Genomic DNA, 15,154 nt, shown 5'->3' on the forward strand with positions numbered 1-15,154 from the left:
TTTAGGGCTTGCTTGTCAGGGAAGCTGTACGAATGTTTTTGGTTAGTAGCCTAGCTGATAAGCTCAGTTACCAGGCTATAGGCCTAGCGCAACTACCGCATTATTTACTATATCAGTTAGCCCAGTGAGTTCAGGCTATAAGTTTTACTCTTGTGTGTGTAGTTCATATAGCCACTGGCATTATAATTGCATTATTGCTTACAAAAAGTGTTCAAAAGTCCTGATACTGGATCCAGGAACATTCTATTTGTCTTAGTTTGTATTATGTCTTAGAACTTAGATGCATTGCTGATAAGAGAATATGATCTGGTTAGCCTGGCCAATTAGTGCACAACTGTATTGGTACTAGGTTACCAGTTATATGCCATGGATGCTTTTTCCTACAATTGACTTTCTAAACAATAACTCGTTAAAATATTTTTTTTTAATTTTGTAATTTGCGGTGTGCGGTGCAGTGTCAAAGTTCCAGATAAATTGCGGTGTGCGGTGCGGTGCGCGGATAGATGAGTCAGTTGCGGTGCGGTGTGCGGATAAAAATTTTGGGTTCGCTGCATCTCTACTGTGCACTGACAACTTGGCGAGTGCTATTTAAAATAAACAATTAAGAAAAATGACGTCACAAGGCAGCGAAAACAGCAATGGTTTTAGGTCAGCCAGGCTGTGCACTCGCTGATCTGCACACCTTGGCGCGTCATTGGGGGAATCTCAGGCAATAGCAAGTTTTAGCTTGTTGGATTAGAGTTTGAGGTGATCAGCGTTGGAAACAACTTTTGCTAGAACTGAAGCAAAAGCAAGCTTTCTACGACGATGTAATTCAAAAATTTATTGCACAAACAAGAAGAATCGAATTATGCTATAGATGAATTTTTCTTCTGTAGTCGAGGTGTTAAACATTTTCGTTTTTACTAAGTAGTAGGCTACGGCGGATAAACGTACAGCCGACCAACATAGCAATCGACTTTCTTTTCTTGTTTATTATCGAGTTGCTTTGCTATTGTTTTAACTTTCACCTGTTTGTTTTTAATTTGCTTGTACATTTCTCAAGGTGTTGCGACCGTGCCTAATCCTTGCATGAAGTAAATCATTTCCATCTCGAGCACGCTTTAACTTTCGCGTTTTTTCAGACTCCTGATGTGTTATGGCAAGTAATATTGTTCGTTTTGATGGTCGGAAATAAAAAGTGAACTGAAGTATGTGACTTTAGAAATGCAACTTAATGTTTGATATTATTAAGTCTTTCATTCAATGCGCTGTCAAATAAATATCTATTTTGTATTCTTCTCCATTCCGACACCATTATTTTTGTCAGTTCTGTTCATGTTCACAATTTGAGCTGAAAATGCTCTCTGAACGCACCAAATTCAATGTTAATTTTAAAAATTTTCTGGGGGAGGCCCCCCAGACCCCCCGCTGTTGCTTTGCCGTCATTAAACACCCTGTCAAAGTGGTCACGGTACGCCACTGGTTCCAGTGGGGTCTTGTCGATTCACCATCGTGTGCGTGTAGCTCAGATTCTCAGACTGCACACCACATTATCTACCATTGTCCTGTAGGCTATAGGCTATCGACCCCAGGACAGTTATGTAGGCCTCACAACGCTCGATGAATACACAATCTATTGGTTGCTGCGCCTGGAGTGGATGTAACAACGTGATCTGCGGCGGCCTTAAAGGCAAGAAGAATGCCATGCAATTTATACTGAGAAAAACGCAAGAATGTAGGCTAATTGAGGTAAAGAGTAGGCTACAAAGGTTTTGATTTGAAATCAAATCAAACGTTTGTACCCTGTGAAGTCTAGACAAAAATGCAACGTTTAACTAATGTAGAATTTTGACGCAAATTCTACGTTAGAGAATATCTTTCTCACTGGCGCCAAACAGTGGATCGGATTATTGTTTGCGTCACTTGTTTGTACGATTTTGAAATCTCCAACAGATAGAGAAACAAGCCAAGTAGATTGAATCTGAACACGGTCTTGAGCACTATTAGTTTATTGTGGCCGAGTGGTTAGGCAGCAGTGGCCGAGTGGTTAGCGCGTTGGGCTCGCAGTCGAGAGCTTGCATGTTCGACTCCAGCCACCCGCACTTGCTGTTGTTTCTCTGGGCAAGAAATTTTACGATAATTGCCTCTACCCAGTGATCGAATCAGTAATGGGTAGTACCAAATTTAAGTCATAAGTAGAGTAGACAGCCGGAAACAGACATTGCAGTCGGCTGCAGCGTGGGTCAGGTGTACGTCGGAAAGCGTACACCGATGCATAGCGCTCAAGTCCGCTTTCCCACAATGCAGGATGAAGATAATAAAACAACAACAACATTGTAGCAGAAAGGTTGCAAGATCACAAGTTCACAGATCGCAAGTTTACAAGTATGGCCACAAAGGCCACAAGTTTTGTTTAACAAATTTAGTGATATTCTTTAATCCTAAGTAGAGCTGGTGTAAGGGACAGTTCAGTCGATTCACCAAAGCAGGGCTTGAAGTGATAAATCCCTATAAACAATAATCCAAATAAATAGTCGTAACAGTCATATAGCAAATAATTCAACTAGTGCATTTTATTCAAATATAATGCAAAATTTAGCCTACAATTAGCAAATAGTCAAGAAATATTTAACATAGCCTTGCCCTTTCTCAATTAATGCTTAAGGATTAACATTGAACAGCTCGCTTTACAAAATGCAGTTAATATAAACTCAAGAGAATTTCGTCTATACTTTCATGAGTAGCCTACCGGTAGGCTACATAAACGTTCACTACGCTGAACTATCATGCTGATGTAGCAAAACACAGAGAAGCCTTGTTATTTAAAGACAAAGAGAAGAAAATATAACTTCAAATAATATGCCTTGGTTAAAGCAAGCAAACGGATAACAATTGTTCAGTAATGTTGATATTGCAGCTTTCAAGATGCGGCGAAAGCTTCGAAGAAATTTTGCGCTACACAAATATGTAAAATCATAGACAGACAAATGCCATTTAGATGTTGAATTAACGTTGGCCATGCTATGCTAACGTTTAAATGGATGATGAAGGGCGCCGGTTATTTCTCAGCTTCACTGGATGACATAAAATTGTTTTTTACAGAAGTAAAAGTTAAAATAGCGTTTCTGAAACAAGATACAACTTCTGGCGCCTTTTATTGAGTCATTCCTTCGTAGGCCCAGTTCTAGTCTAAAAACTGACAGCAATCTATTATTTAAACTTGTTTTTTTGGAAAGAATAAAGGATTGCTAAAATGCAATTGTTTTTGTACATTGCGATGGACCACCAAAGAGGGATAGGCCATGAATACAAATAAACAAGCTTTATGTCTGTAAAAGTAACGTAATGATTTACTAACACAAAGACGCGGTTGGCGTTTTAGAGGTTTTCTTAGAAACAACAAGCATCGCTTGGTCGGCTGATACTTGACATGATATTCAAGGCGCTTATAAAATTAACAACTAATGAAAGACCAGAACTGCTACAAAACGCGGAAACTAGTTTATATAGTTAAAAGTTCTCTTCAGACTTTCGTATGTTTGGTAATAGCCTAAATAATATGGACCTATTGGTCTGATGCAAACAAATAATAAAGCTACTTGTAATACTAGTACATAGGCCTATTTTTTCCATGATTTTTTTTTTAAATAACCTACGCTGAAATCTTTTAATACTTCCATTGAATTGAGGCCTTGATAAGAGATTAGGATCTTTTTGTGTTTATCAAACTGTGCTAAATCACAGCTAATAGTTTGACCAGGGCCGCAGCAACAAAGAACGTGGCCCCCTCCGAACATAAGTTCGGGCCCCCTTCCAACGCAGAAACTGGAATGTGGTATTTACTTTACACAACATGCAGGGTTCATATTATATGTAGCCTACACACAGTAGGCTAAAGGACACAGTTCCGCTAATTAGCGAAGCTAACGCTTTGGTTAGCGGATTAGCATTTTCGCTAATACCGGTACAGTAGAATTCGCCTATAACGGCTTCGTTTATAACGTCAATTCGTCGATTACGTCACATTTCGCTCGGCCCCGGCAGAATTCCTATCTTTTACGTACATTGTAGTTCGGCTACAACAGCATCGCCTATAACGTCAATTCGCATGTAACAGCACCCTTTATTGGTCCCCAGACGTCGTTTGTTCGTTTATAACGTCACTTTAAGCCATCACCTTCACCACGAACGGTCAGTCTTTTAATCCAGTTAGCGCTGCTGCTTGCAAAATGTCTTCCCTTTATTTTGCTACGTTGTTTGCAGCAGGGACTTTAATTAACTGAATTAACTTTTTTTCCACGTGAAAAACTATCACGTGTAAAAAGCAGCTCTACAGCTGACTCCAGTAGAAGCCCTGAAGTCAATCAGACAACTAGACCGATACTTCCGAAGTCACGACGATAGCGAGCAAATCCTACATTTTTTAGCAAAAGCTGAACGCTATGTGGTAGAGAAATCCGTGTCAAAACCGAAACAGCTGAAGATCAATTCCTTTTTTGCTAATACAGTAGAATTCGCCTATAACGGCACCTCTAGGGGATTGCAAAAACTGACGTTATAGCCGAATTGACGTTATAGACGAACTACCGCAAACTATTCCAAAACTGTCTTTTGATTAAAGAAAGAGGTGTATAATCCAGTCAGGTTTACTGTGTACCACCAAACTGACAAAAGTCACGCAGAAAATACAGTAAACAAAGAAATTGTTTAAAAAAAAATAACCTACAGCGAAAGGTACAGGAAATTTGCGCAATACAGCTCGTGATAGTGTTTCACGCGGGAAAAAAGTTAATTCAGTTAATTAAAGTCCCTGCTGCGAACGACGTAGCAAAATAAAGGGAAGACATTTTGCAAGCAGCAGCGCTAACTGGATTAAAAGACTGACCATTCGTGGTGAGGGTGATGGCTTAAAGTGACGTTATAAACGAACAAAAGACGTCTGGGGACCAATAAAGGGTGCTGTTACATGCGAATTGACGTTATAGGCGATGCTGTTGTAGCCGAACTACAATGTACGTAAAAGATAGGAATTCTGCCTGGACCGAGCGAAATGTGACGTAATAGGCGAATTGACGTTATAAACGAAGCCGTTATAGGCGAATCCTACTGTAAACTTCTCTACTACCGGTACTGTATGTAACGAGCTGTAGCCTATTGCGCAAATTTCCTGTACCTTTCGCTGTAGGTAATTTTTTTTAAACAATTTCATTGTTTACTGTATATTCTGCGTGACTTTTGTCAGTTTGGTGGTACACAGTAAACCTGACTGGATTATACACCTCTTTCTTTAATCAAAAGACAGTTTTGGAATAGTTTGCGGTAGTTCGTCTATAACGTCAATTCGGCTACAACGTCAGTTTTCGCAATCCCCCAGAGGTGCCGTTATAGGCGAATTCTACTGTATTTAGAAATTTTAGCGGACTCGTTATCGATAGTAAATTTATTGGAAATCCGCTGATTTCTTTGTTGAAAGCTAACTTTTACATTAGCTGCGCCCACAACTGTGTATACATACGGTAGGTCTACAGTGACAGTGTGGACATATATTCCATAATTACGCAAAGCGCTTTTTTCGAGCCTTGTTTTGCGCAAATTGTAATGGGTCATAGTCCGGGGATCTGGCAATATTGTTTTCGATGGTAATTGCAAGAGCAGAAAGCCTGTCATCTGTCATGGTTGAGCGCAGGATATTCTTGATCAGTTTCATTCTGCTGAAGGTCCTTTCAACACTGGCGACAGTAACTGGTGTGGTCGGTCAGAAGAATTCTTTGCAAATGCAAAGATTCGGATATACTGTATCTCTTGAAAGCTGTTCTTGTACGTTAAAAAAATGCTTGTCGTGACAAGTCCTCTCTCTTTCTCGATGACATAAATAAAACAATTCAATTCCATTATTAGTTCGTTGGCATCAATGTCTCCCATTCATCTTTTAAATGTTTTGCAGTGATTGTTCAGTTCCATTGTCCTCCCTGTTAGCTCAGTGGTTATGTGCCCGCTCAAGACCATGCGGCCCAAGTTCGACTCTCGGGGTGTGCGCTTGAGCAACGCATTTCAGGACTGCTCTCCATTCAGCGGCACCTAGTGAATGGAATAATTTCCTGGCAACAACACTTCAATAATCGGAAACTTCACTCTGTCAATCTCGGCAACCGGCTCTGCGTCAAGAGCCTGTACAAGTAGGCTATGCGAAACTACCAGGAATAACCAATCAAGGCTTTATTGTCAGTCCGAGGATAAAGATTCAAAACCAACCAACCCAACCATTTTCTCTGAGACACTTCTTCAGGCCGCCAGCGTTGTACAGAAATTCAAACAACTTGTAGGCTACCACTCCACGAGTTGGTCAAAGCGCGAAGAAACAGAAGACATGGCCTGATCAGAGAGAACAAGAAAAAATTTCGATTTGAATTTTTCTTCAGCAGAAAGACGACTCGAATCATCAGCACATTCGTAATCCAAACATTCTCTTCCTACGTCGTACCGTGTTTTTTGAAAACACCTGCTCAATACCAATAAGCTCTGCTATTTCGCGTGCATTTGTGACCACGTGGTTACTGGTTATATCCTGTATTTCGATAGTCTTTCAAAAACTTGGTCGGAGGGCAGTTGCTACGCCTCTGAGTTTGTTGCTCATAAAATTGGATTGTTTCATAAACACTAAAAAAAAAAACAATGTATCTAGTAGCCTACAACCTTATTCTGAACATGTCTAGCCTACTTTTTATGCTGGCATAACCTAAATGTCTAGCGATTTAGACCAAACTGTCTTCAGCATAGGCTGCAGAAACGTCCTACCAAAATGAAACATGTGTTTTTACCATTTCCACCAGAAACTGTATTCCTAGTGTGAATGGTAACAGGAAAGTAACATGCTCCATGTTCAGTTGGAATTTCGCCATATGGTGCGTGCAAGTGTTTGTTTATCTTTATCCTGCATTGCGGGAAAGCGGACTTGAGCGCTATGCATCGGTGTACGCCTTCCGACATACACCTGACCCACGCTGCAGCCGACGGCAATGTCTGTTTCCGGTTGTCTACTTTACTTATGACTTAAATTTGGTACTACCCATTACTCGAAATCGATCACTAGGTAGAGGCAATTATCGTAAAGTTTCTTGCCCAGAGAAACAACAGCAAGTGCGGGTGGCTGGAGTCGAACATGCAGGCTCTCGACTGCGAGCCCAACGCGCTAACCACTCAAGTGAATTCGTTCTCTTTCCTTCATATGGATCCCAAGGTCTGAAATGATCGTTTAATAGGCCTAATGATAATAATCTTAATAGTATTACACTACATTATTATCGTTACATGGGTTCCGAAACGAAATGGGATGGCTTTTGATTCTCTATCCGAATTTGGTGTTCGATTTTATACGCAGTGAACTACCTGGACCAGGGGTTCTTAACCAGAGGCGCACGCACCACCAAGGGGTGCGAGACCTGTGCCTCGGCGGTGTAGGGATGCTGAATTATCAAGGTTTGTTATAATATGACGAAGCAAAGTTGTTTCACCAGGTTTCTACAAAAATTTCGAAGGTGTCTATTACTTTTCAGCCAATCCTAGGAAGGGGTGCGAGAATTGATTGGTAATTTCAAGGTGGTGCCGACAAGACAAAAGGTTCAGAACCGCTGTTGTAGAGGCATTTGACGCAAGACCGGTTACCAAGATTGACAAAGTGAAGTTTTCCTATTGTTGAAGTGTTGTTGCCTAGGAAGTATTTTATCCATTAGGTGCCGCTGAATGGAGAGCAGTCCTTAGAATGCGTAGCTCAAGTGCACACCCCAACAGTCAAACCAGCGCCGCTTGATTTTGAAGCTTCTTCGTTCACCACGTCAAGAGCTAACCAACCGAAAGGACTTTTAGGGCAGTGATTCAACTTTTAGCATTTCAGCCTTCAGGGCAGGGGTTCTTTATCAGGGGTACGAGACCTGTTACCATAGGGGGTGCGAAGACGCTAAATCACTAAAGTTAGTTTTGACAAACGTAAGAAGTAACTATTACTTTTGGGTGAATCTAGGAGGGGATGCAACAACTGGCTGGTGGATTTAAGGTGATGCCAACAAGGTAAAATGTTAAGAACCACTGATCTAGGCTATGCTTGCGTCTTAAATGTTACAACTACTGTTGTAGGCTACAGATTGCTGACGATGTGCTTGAAATGAAGTGACACGCAATCTTCAATTTATCTACATGAAAAAATCACAACTACAGCACACTTGAAGCAACTATTAAATAAACTACGTTGTTGGAGAAAGGGTAGTTTTAAACGATGGAGGCCTGGTGCAGATTAAGTAGCCTAATTGGTTTGAATTCCACAAGTGAAAATCCTTATCAAACCAATCAAACAGTTTAGATCACCACGTGCAGCCTAGTTATGATATAATAAGACCACCAGTAAATCTTAAGTTTTAGATTGCAGCCAACCCAATATACATCAATTTTTCATGATTTTTTGTAGGCCATTTGTTGAGCAGTGTTAAGTTCTTCATAGAAAAGTCATATTTTGATTTAAGTTGATTTATGAAAGTTGATTTATTTGAAGAAATCAGTCATCTTCAATTCATCGGGCAAATATGTTTGTTTATCTTCTGCATCCGTTTTGTACTTGTAACCTTTTCCATAGCCCAAATTCTTTTGCAATTGTGTTGAAGCAACACGGAGATGTAAGGGAACCTAAGAACACAAAACAATTAACCTAATATTCCCAAAATAACAGCGCAAGATTGGCTTTGCTGCAGAGTTGCCAAAGCAAACATTTTTAAACTTAAACGCTGGAGTCATGAACTTGTAAGATTGAATCAGTAGATTTCAAATTGACAGGAAATCATCAAAGCAGAACTTACAAAATGAGAAAACGAAAACCTCAAACTTATAAACAAAGTAGGCTACTTTGATAATCAAAATTGCTATAAAACAACTGGAGTTTGTGGACTTGCTTGTAATGGAAAGAAAAAATTGAACATTTATTTTCGAGTATTTCAACGAAGTCAAAAAGATTTGACATAAAATTAAAACACCAGCAAGCCACTTTTTGTCGTATCCGGTGGTTGAAGATTTATATTAAGTGGACAGGAAGGCAAAGAAGCCAACCCTCGTAGATCGCTTTTGCAACAGGCATTTAATAGAAGATAGCTCAGATAAAAAAGCCAATTCAGAAAAAAAATCATCTTTGAGGTGGCAACCTTTTTGAATCAGGCTATGTGGGATTCGGATCCCTGGTTTAAGACAATCAATTGATGTTTTTTTAGATGAAGGCTTGTAATAACCAATCTCCATTGAAAGGAGCATTCAATAGTAGGCTATGCAGAAACGACAAACGACCAAACTACGAAAAACAAACATTTCTGGAGAAGATAAAAAAAAAACAGACAATACGTAACAGTAAAACACAAACCACGTGGTACTCCAGGCAAAGTTGTCACATCACTTAATAGTGGAAGTCAACAAAAAAGCAAACTTTGGTAAATGGGCGCCATAAGATGCTTCGTACTTACCCCTGGCATTGGGCCTTCATGTTCCTGAATGCACTTCTTTGCTTTGTCTAGTGCAAGATACGCCTCAGCAGACTTAGAAGCACGAGCAAGATAAATAACGCACTGGGCAAGAGACACCTGTAAGTATGAATTATATCTGTTCAATATTTTAAAATATTCGAACAAAAACAAAATGCACCAAGTGTAGTCAGACCATCATAACGATATATATCAAGTCACCTAACCCAGACAAGAAAATCCATTATTTTTACATTGATTCAACGTCTGCAGACGATGAATCATCAATGTTAAAATGAAAGATTTTGACCGTCTGGAAAACGATTTAATGACGGTTTCAATTTGACGTAAAATGATGTTAGTGCAGGGTTGATCGGTTTAAACCGCCTGGTTAAAACCTGGTTTAAGCCGGGCAGTTTTGACCACCTATTACAGTCAGGGCCGGATTTAGACCATGAGAGGCCCTAGGCTATTCCATTTGTGAGGCCCCTCCCAATTTTTGAGCTCAGAATTTCTCTCTAAACAACATCACATGTCATTGCTTAATGTTAAAATATGAGTGCATTAAACTCTTCGTTCTTTTCATTTTCCATATTCATGGGTGCAGATTTTTATTTAAAGGAATAAACATTTAGTTAAGGCAGTTTTGCTTTTAATTTTAATTTCTTTGATCAAACAACCGTTACAATGATTGTAAAGTTTATTTACGAGGACGTATGAAATAGTTACAGCCATCAAAATAGAGTAAGACTACGCTACCAAATTTTTTTTCTAGCTTTCGTCAAAGCAAAATCATGCAAAAGTTCATCAAAATTTACCTGTTTAAGTTTGTCACTCTCAATACACAGAATGCTCAGTGCGGACAACCTTTCTTGAGACATTGTCGATCTCAGTTTATTTTTGATGCTTTTGAGCCTTGAGAAAGATTTTGCAGAGAAGACTACGGTACTTTAACCTATGCTTTAACATAGAAGCTTCCAGCAGAATGCGCGTAATAATTGCCTTTATTATGATGCAAACGACGTAATAATGACTGTTTACAACGTTGAAACCAGTTGTGTATAGAATTTTCTACTCTGAAAAGCTTGATATAATCAGAGATTTACGTATACGCCGCAAATTCTACGCCCCATACTTGCGGCGTAGACTTTTTGTTTACGCTAACGCATGCAGCCACGTTTTTTGGATAGTTAGCGCTTGAGGCTACGCCGTAAAGTTTTCGCGTTTTTTTAGTGCATGGCGTCAACGCATACTTTTTAATGTATTTTTTTCGCTACAACACGCCAATACCTCCAGCGCTGCAGTTGAAAGAATATTTTTAATGGGCAAAGACATATTGGAACCAAAACACAGCAAAATGTCAGATGAACACTTTCAGATGCTTGTGTTTCTTCGTGGAAATTCAAAATAAAACTTGTTTGTTTCGAGTGGTTTATACCGTGTGAATGTTTGGCACCTAGCAAACAAAATTAGTTTACGCTAGTGTATGTGCTGGGCCAACTTTTTTTTACAAGTTACGCTGACGCATACTGCGTATGGTTTTTCGAACGTTTGCGTTTACGCTGACGGCGTCAATATTTTTTGTATGCGCGTACATCACTGGATATAATTATATATACTTTATAGTTAGGGTTTAAACTTGTCAAGTTTTTAAAAGAATTACAAACTTCGAAACCGAATTTCGAGGCCCCTGGACGTTGAGGCCCTAGGCTTCAGCCTGCCTAGCCTATTGGTAAATCCGGCCCTGATTACAGTCAAAACCCCTTCAGTGTATGAATCAAGTTGCTTTCCAATTGAATTAAAAATATTACCCTCCATGTTTAGTAATGATGTTCAACTAACATATATTTTGTTTTGATCAACAATAACCTAAATGCTGGATTTGGACTAAAAAATATTCAATTTCTCTGTTTACTTTTGATATTTCAATTAGTTAGTTACAATATTTTAATTATTAAGAAAATTCAAATTCTAAAAATAAGTTTCTGATGAACCAAAAAATGCTTGGTAGAACGATGAACAATTTGCACAGCCAACTGAAGTACAAGGATTTATTCAAACATTTTTTTTTTTAAATGAAAACATTTGCCATTAAATTTTGCCTGACAGGTCAGTATTGGCAGCCATTAATGAAAGTTCAGGCGGCCATGGCCGCCAGCTATTTCGAGGCCTGCATATCAAAATGGTCACAACTGCTTTTATATTTCCTAAATAGCCCATAGCCCAGGTAGCCGACCATTCACTACATAAAAATATTTTTCTGGGTTTAGACCAGTTTTGACCGGTTTAAACCTAGTTTTCACCGGTTAAAACCAGGATTAAACCGCTTAGTGGTCAAAACCAGTTTGGACCACTTAGAGATCAACCCTGTGTTAGTGACAAAAGTGTATGAAAGTAAAGCTGTAACTTTCGAGCTTCCCGGGCAGGATAATTTTCATTGGTTGCATACTTACATCACATTCAGGCATTCCAACGTACATGCAGGCATGGTAACAAGACACAGCTTGAGTCAAAGCATTTGGATCTGCAAGTCCTAAAGTATCAAAACATTGAAAGCAAAGTTGAAAGCACACACAAATATTTTTACTTGATAAGCCTGTAACATGTAACCCTACAAGCCTAACTAAAAGTCTAAACTTTCAACAAAAAAATAGTATTTTTACCAACCACAGAACACTTTTAAGAAATTCTGCACATTTTATCCACGCAAACTTTATTCAGTCCAGAGTTCGCAAGCATTGCAAATGCATTTCTTTCAGAAACATACTTAATTATTAAAGTGGTTCAACTCTCGACCACACCAACCACAGATCAAAACAATTTCGCACTAAAAAGTTCTACAATATGCATTTTGAGAGCTCTGAAAACTGTACAATACATGATGAACACTTGAACAGGAAAGCTTTACAGCTATTCACCTATATCTTCACTTGCTATACGAATTAGCCTCCGTGCAATAGATCGAGGATCTTCTCCTCCAAGAATCATTCGAGTCAACCAATACAAAGCTGCATTGTCATCACTACCTCGAATAGATTTTTGCAAAGCAGAAAGAATCTCATAATGTTGATCACCTGTACCATAAATCAACTGTAAATCTACCACTATTGACTAAATTTGTGTACCAAACTCGTAGTACCAAGTGTTTTTTCTACTTGATAACTAAACATTAAACAATCAATCACTGGTTTATTTTTTTCGTAAGATATATCACAATAATGAACTGGTACTTTACATAGTGAAATGAGAGGGGAGGCGAAAGACCTTCCACTGGATCACCAAGTCAGCTTCCACCTCATAATGGGTGGAAGCAAACGTGAAACATGGCAGGTAGGAATTGCGAAACTGAAAGTGCAAAATTTGAAGTACACGTCATTCTCTTTACTGTTCATTGACCAGTTATTAATTTTATAAATATACAGTTCAAGAAACGAATTTCAGTTTGAAAAGTTTTGTTTTGCTGGAAAGTGTCTTTGTTTTGCATATGTTTGCATAGAATTAAATTTCTTACTGCTTTTCTTTTCAGTCTTCCACACGATAAAATGTCACTTTAATTCAAAATACAACAATAAGATTATTCCATTTGACAAGAAAACAACATTGCATCAACAATGTCATTATCAACACAAATTCTTATTTTATTGTTTGTCTTAGTTGAACAACTATGGAATCAATGAGTGTAGGCTATCATACATTTGACAATTTTAAAACCACAAACTCTAAAAAACTTAAAATGTACCAGTACTATATATAGGGTACCAACTGTGTTTTAAAGTGTATTTACACAACTACAAACTTTGAATAATTATATATCATACCTGTTTTATCATAGAGAAGATGAGTGCGTTGTAAACTTTGCTTGACTATCTCCACAGATATAAACCTTTCTGAGGCGTTTCTGCACTGAACTGATTGTACTGCCAGTTGCAAACCATTCAATGCAATCCGTGCATCTCCGTCACAGAAGTTAGACAGCATTTTTAGTGCAGAATTTTCAATCTTTAATTTGTCGTCATACCTAGTTGTTTCATTTGAAGTGCATTGTGAATCTTGTTTGTCTTCGACTAAAATGGAGTTCGGAATAAAAGAATTTATTGCTCGAGATAAAATAGTCATTATATGAACAACTTCTAATTTCTTGAGCACAATCACACGGCACCTACTTAATAATGCAGAATTTAGAGCAAATGACGGGTTTTCTGTTGTTGCGCCAATCAAAGTAATTGTGCCATTTTCAACATAAGGAAGAAAAGTATCTTGTTGAAGCTTATTAAATCTGTGTATTTCATCAATAAATAAAATAGTCTTCCGACCAAATAAACGCTGTTCATTTACTGCAACTTTTATGCTTGCTTGTACATCAGCTTTACCAGCATTGGTAGCAGATAACTTTACAAAACGAGTTGTTACATTTTTACTACCTTCTTTTTTACACTTTTTTGAAATGATATGAGCTAGTGTTGTCTTTCCACAACCTGGTGGACCCCAAAGAATCATTGATGGAACTTTATTGTTGCAAAGCAGCTTCTTCAATGAAGATCCTTCTCCTACTATTTCCACTTGCCCAACAAAATCATCCAACGTGCATGGTCTTGCTATTTCAGCTAGAGGTTTATCAAAAATCTTTCTTGTTTCAGCACCAGCAAGATTTTCCTTCATTAAAGTAATGTCATTATTCTTATCTGCTGGCACCAAGTTTTCAACATTACCAGATTTTTCACAAAGACTTTTTGAAAATGAGCAAGAAGAATGATGTTTAACAGTTGCCTTACTCCATGGTGATGCCTGTTTTAAAGAGTATGTACCATCTTGTACAGACAAACGCTTTCGTTTAAAGGATGACTGCTCAGGTTTATTGCATGCTGATTTTATGCCACAAGTTTGAACATGGTTTTCAATGTTCATGGAAGAAAAATTCTTGAAACATAGAGGACAAGCTACTGCGGAATGTTGCATTGTTGCTAAAAATTACTTTATTTCTTCACAATATGTGGGTTTTGCCGATCAAAAATAATCTTTTTGAAAACTTCTGCTTCTTTGTTACGTTGTTCTACTTGGTCTTCTGTTAATCTTCTGTCCTTAATCACTTCATCTTTAATTCTCTGTTTTGAAGGATCTCTCAAAGTATAATAATATCCTAGACCACCAAGAACAATGAGAGGTATGGAAGCCTTAAGCAATGCTGAAAATCCCATAGCATAAAAAACAGAAGGTCATTTACAAAACTAATAAAAGCTCTGCTGAAGCTAAAGATATTAGTTTCTGAAAAATATATATACACAACTATTTATTGCTTTAGTCAACAGTTAAGGCCTATACAAATAAACAATCATTGTACTTAGGTTTCAAAGTAAACAGTGGCTGCAACAATTGCATATGCATAAACTGTAACCATCATCCATTCGGCGTAACCGGATACCATAAACATAGTTTTTCCAAACATCACTGTCTCTTATTAAACTCGACAGTTCATGTTTCAGCCCTTCTATCCTGCTCCAATTCTTGAAAGAAAAAGTTTGCTTGATAACCCAATTTCTAGTTTGGTTCCTAAAGAAGAATGTTACCAATTTATTGTTGACTTTTGAGGCAGTGACTTGCCAGCTGTAATCTTCACGTTCTGATCATGTCAATGAGAGGTGGCTGGTCCATGTGAAGGTTTTTAATGGTGAAGTGCCCTTCCA

At 38.3% G+C, this 15,154-nt stretch overlaps 1 protein-coding gene across 2 annotated transcripts; it reads right to left on the bottom strand.

Moving 5' to 3' along the window:
- Positions 1-8,146: 8,146 nt before the first annotated feature.
- LOC145784228 (ATPase WRNIP1-like) lies at positions 8,147-14,731 on the bottom strand. Of its 2 annotated transcripts, none has more exons than XM_082596011.1 (5): positions 13,292-14,731; positions 12,392-12,547; positions 11,927-11,997; positions 9,477-9,593; positions 8,147-8,655 (listed from the first exon to the last, which is right to left on the bottom strand). In XM_082596011.1, the coding sequence occupies exons 1-5, from the start codon at positions 14,427-14,429 to the stop codon at positions 8,515-8,517; spliced, it is 1,623 nt and encodes a 540-aa protein (XP_082452137.1). In that variant the 5' UTR covers positions 14,430-14,731; the 3' UTR covers positions 8,147-8,514. The 2 variants fall into 2 exon arrangements, with proteins under 2 accessions (XP_082452137.1, XP_082452136.1); XM_082596010.1 differs by having other exon boundaries at positions 11,927-12,006.
- Positions 14,732-15,154: the final 423 nt, after the last annotated feature.

This window comes from Aplidium turbinatum, chromosome 15 (assembly GCF_918807975.1).
Source record: "Aplidium turbinatum chromosome 15, kaAplTurb1.1, whole genome shotgun sequence".
Classification (NCBI taxonomy): domain Eukaryota; kingdom Metazoa; phylum Chordata; class Ascidiacea; order Aplousobranchia; family Polyclinidae; genus Aplidium; species Aplidium turbinatum.

What these genes read in the sequence shown, in the direction of transcription:
- LOC145784228 (XM_082596010.1), bottom strand. Translation starts at nt 14,429, where the DNA reads ATGCAACATTCCGCAGTAGCTTGTCCTCTATGTTTCAAGAATTTTTCT. An exon ending in TCTTCTCTATGATAAAACAG is followed by an intron (nt 12,548 to 13,291) that starts GTATGATATATA and finishes TTTATGGTACAG; the next exon opens with GTGATCAACATTATGAGATT. An exon ending in TTGGAATGCCTGAATGTGAT is followed by an intron (nt 9,594 to 11,926) that starts GTAAGTATGCAA and finishes TCATACTTACAG; the next exon opens with GTGTCTCTTGCCCAGTGCGT.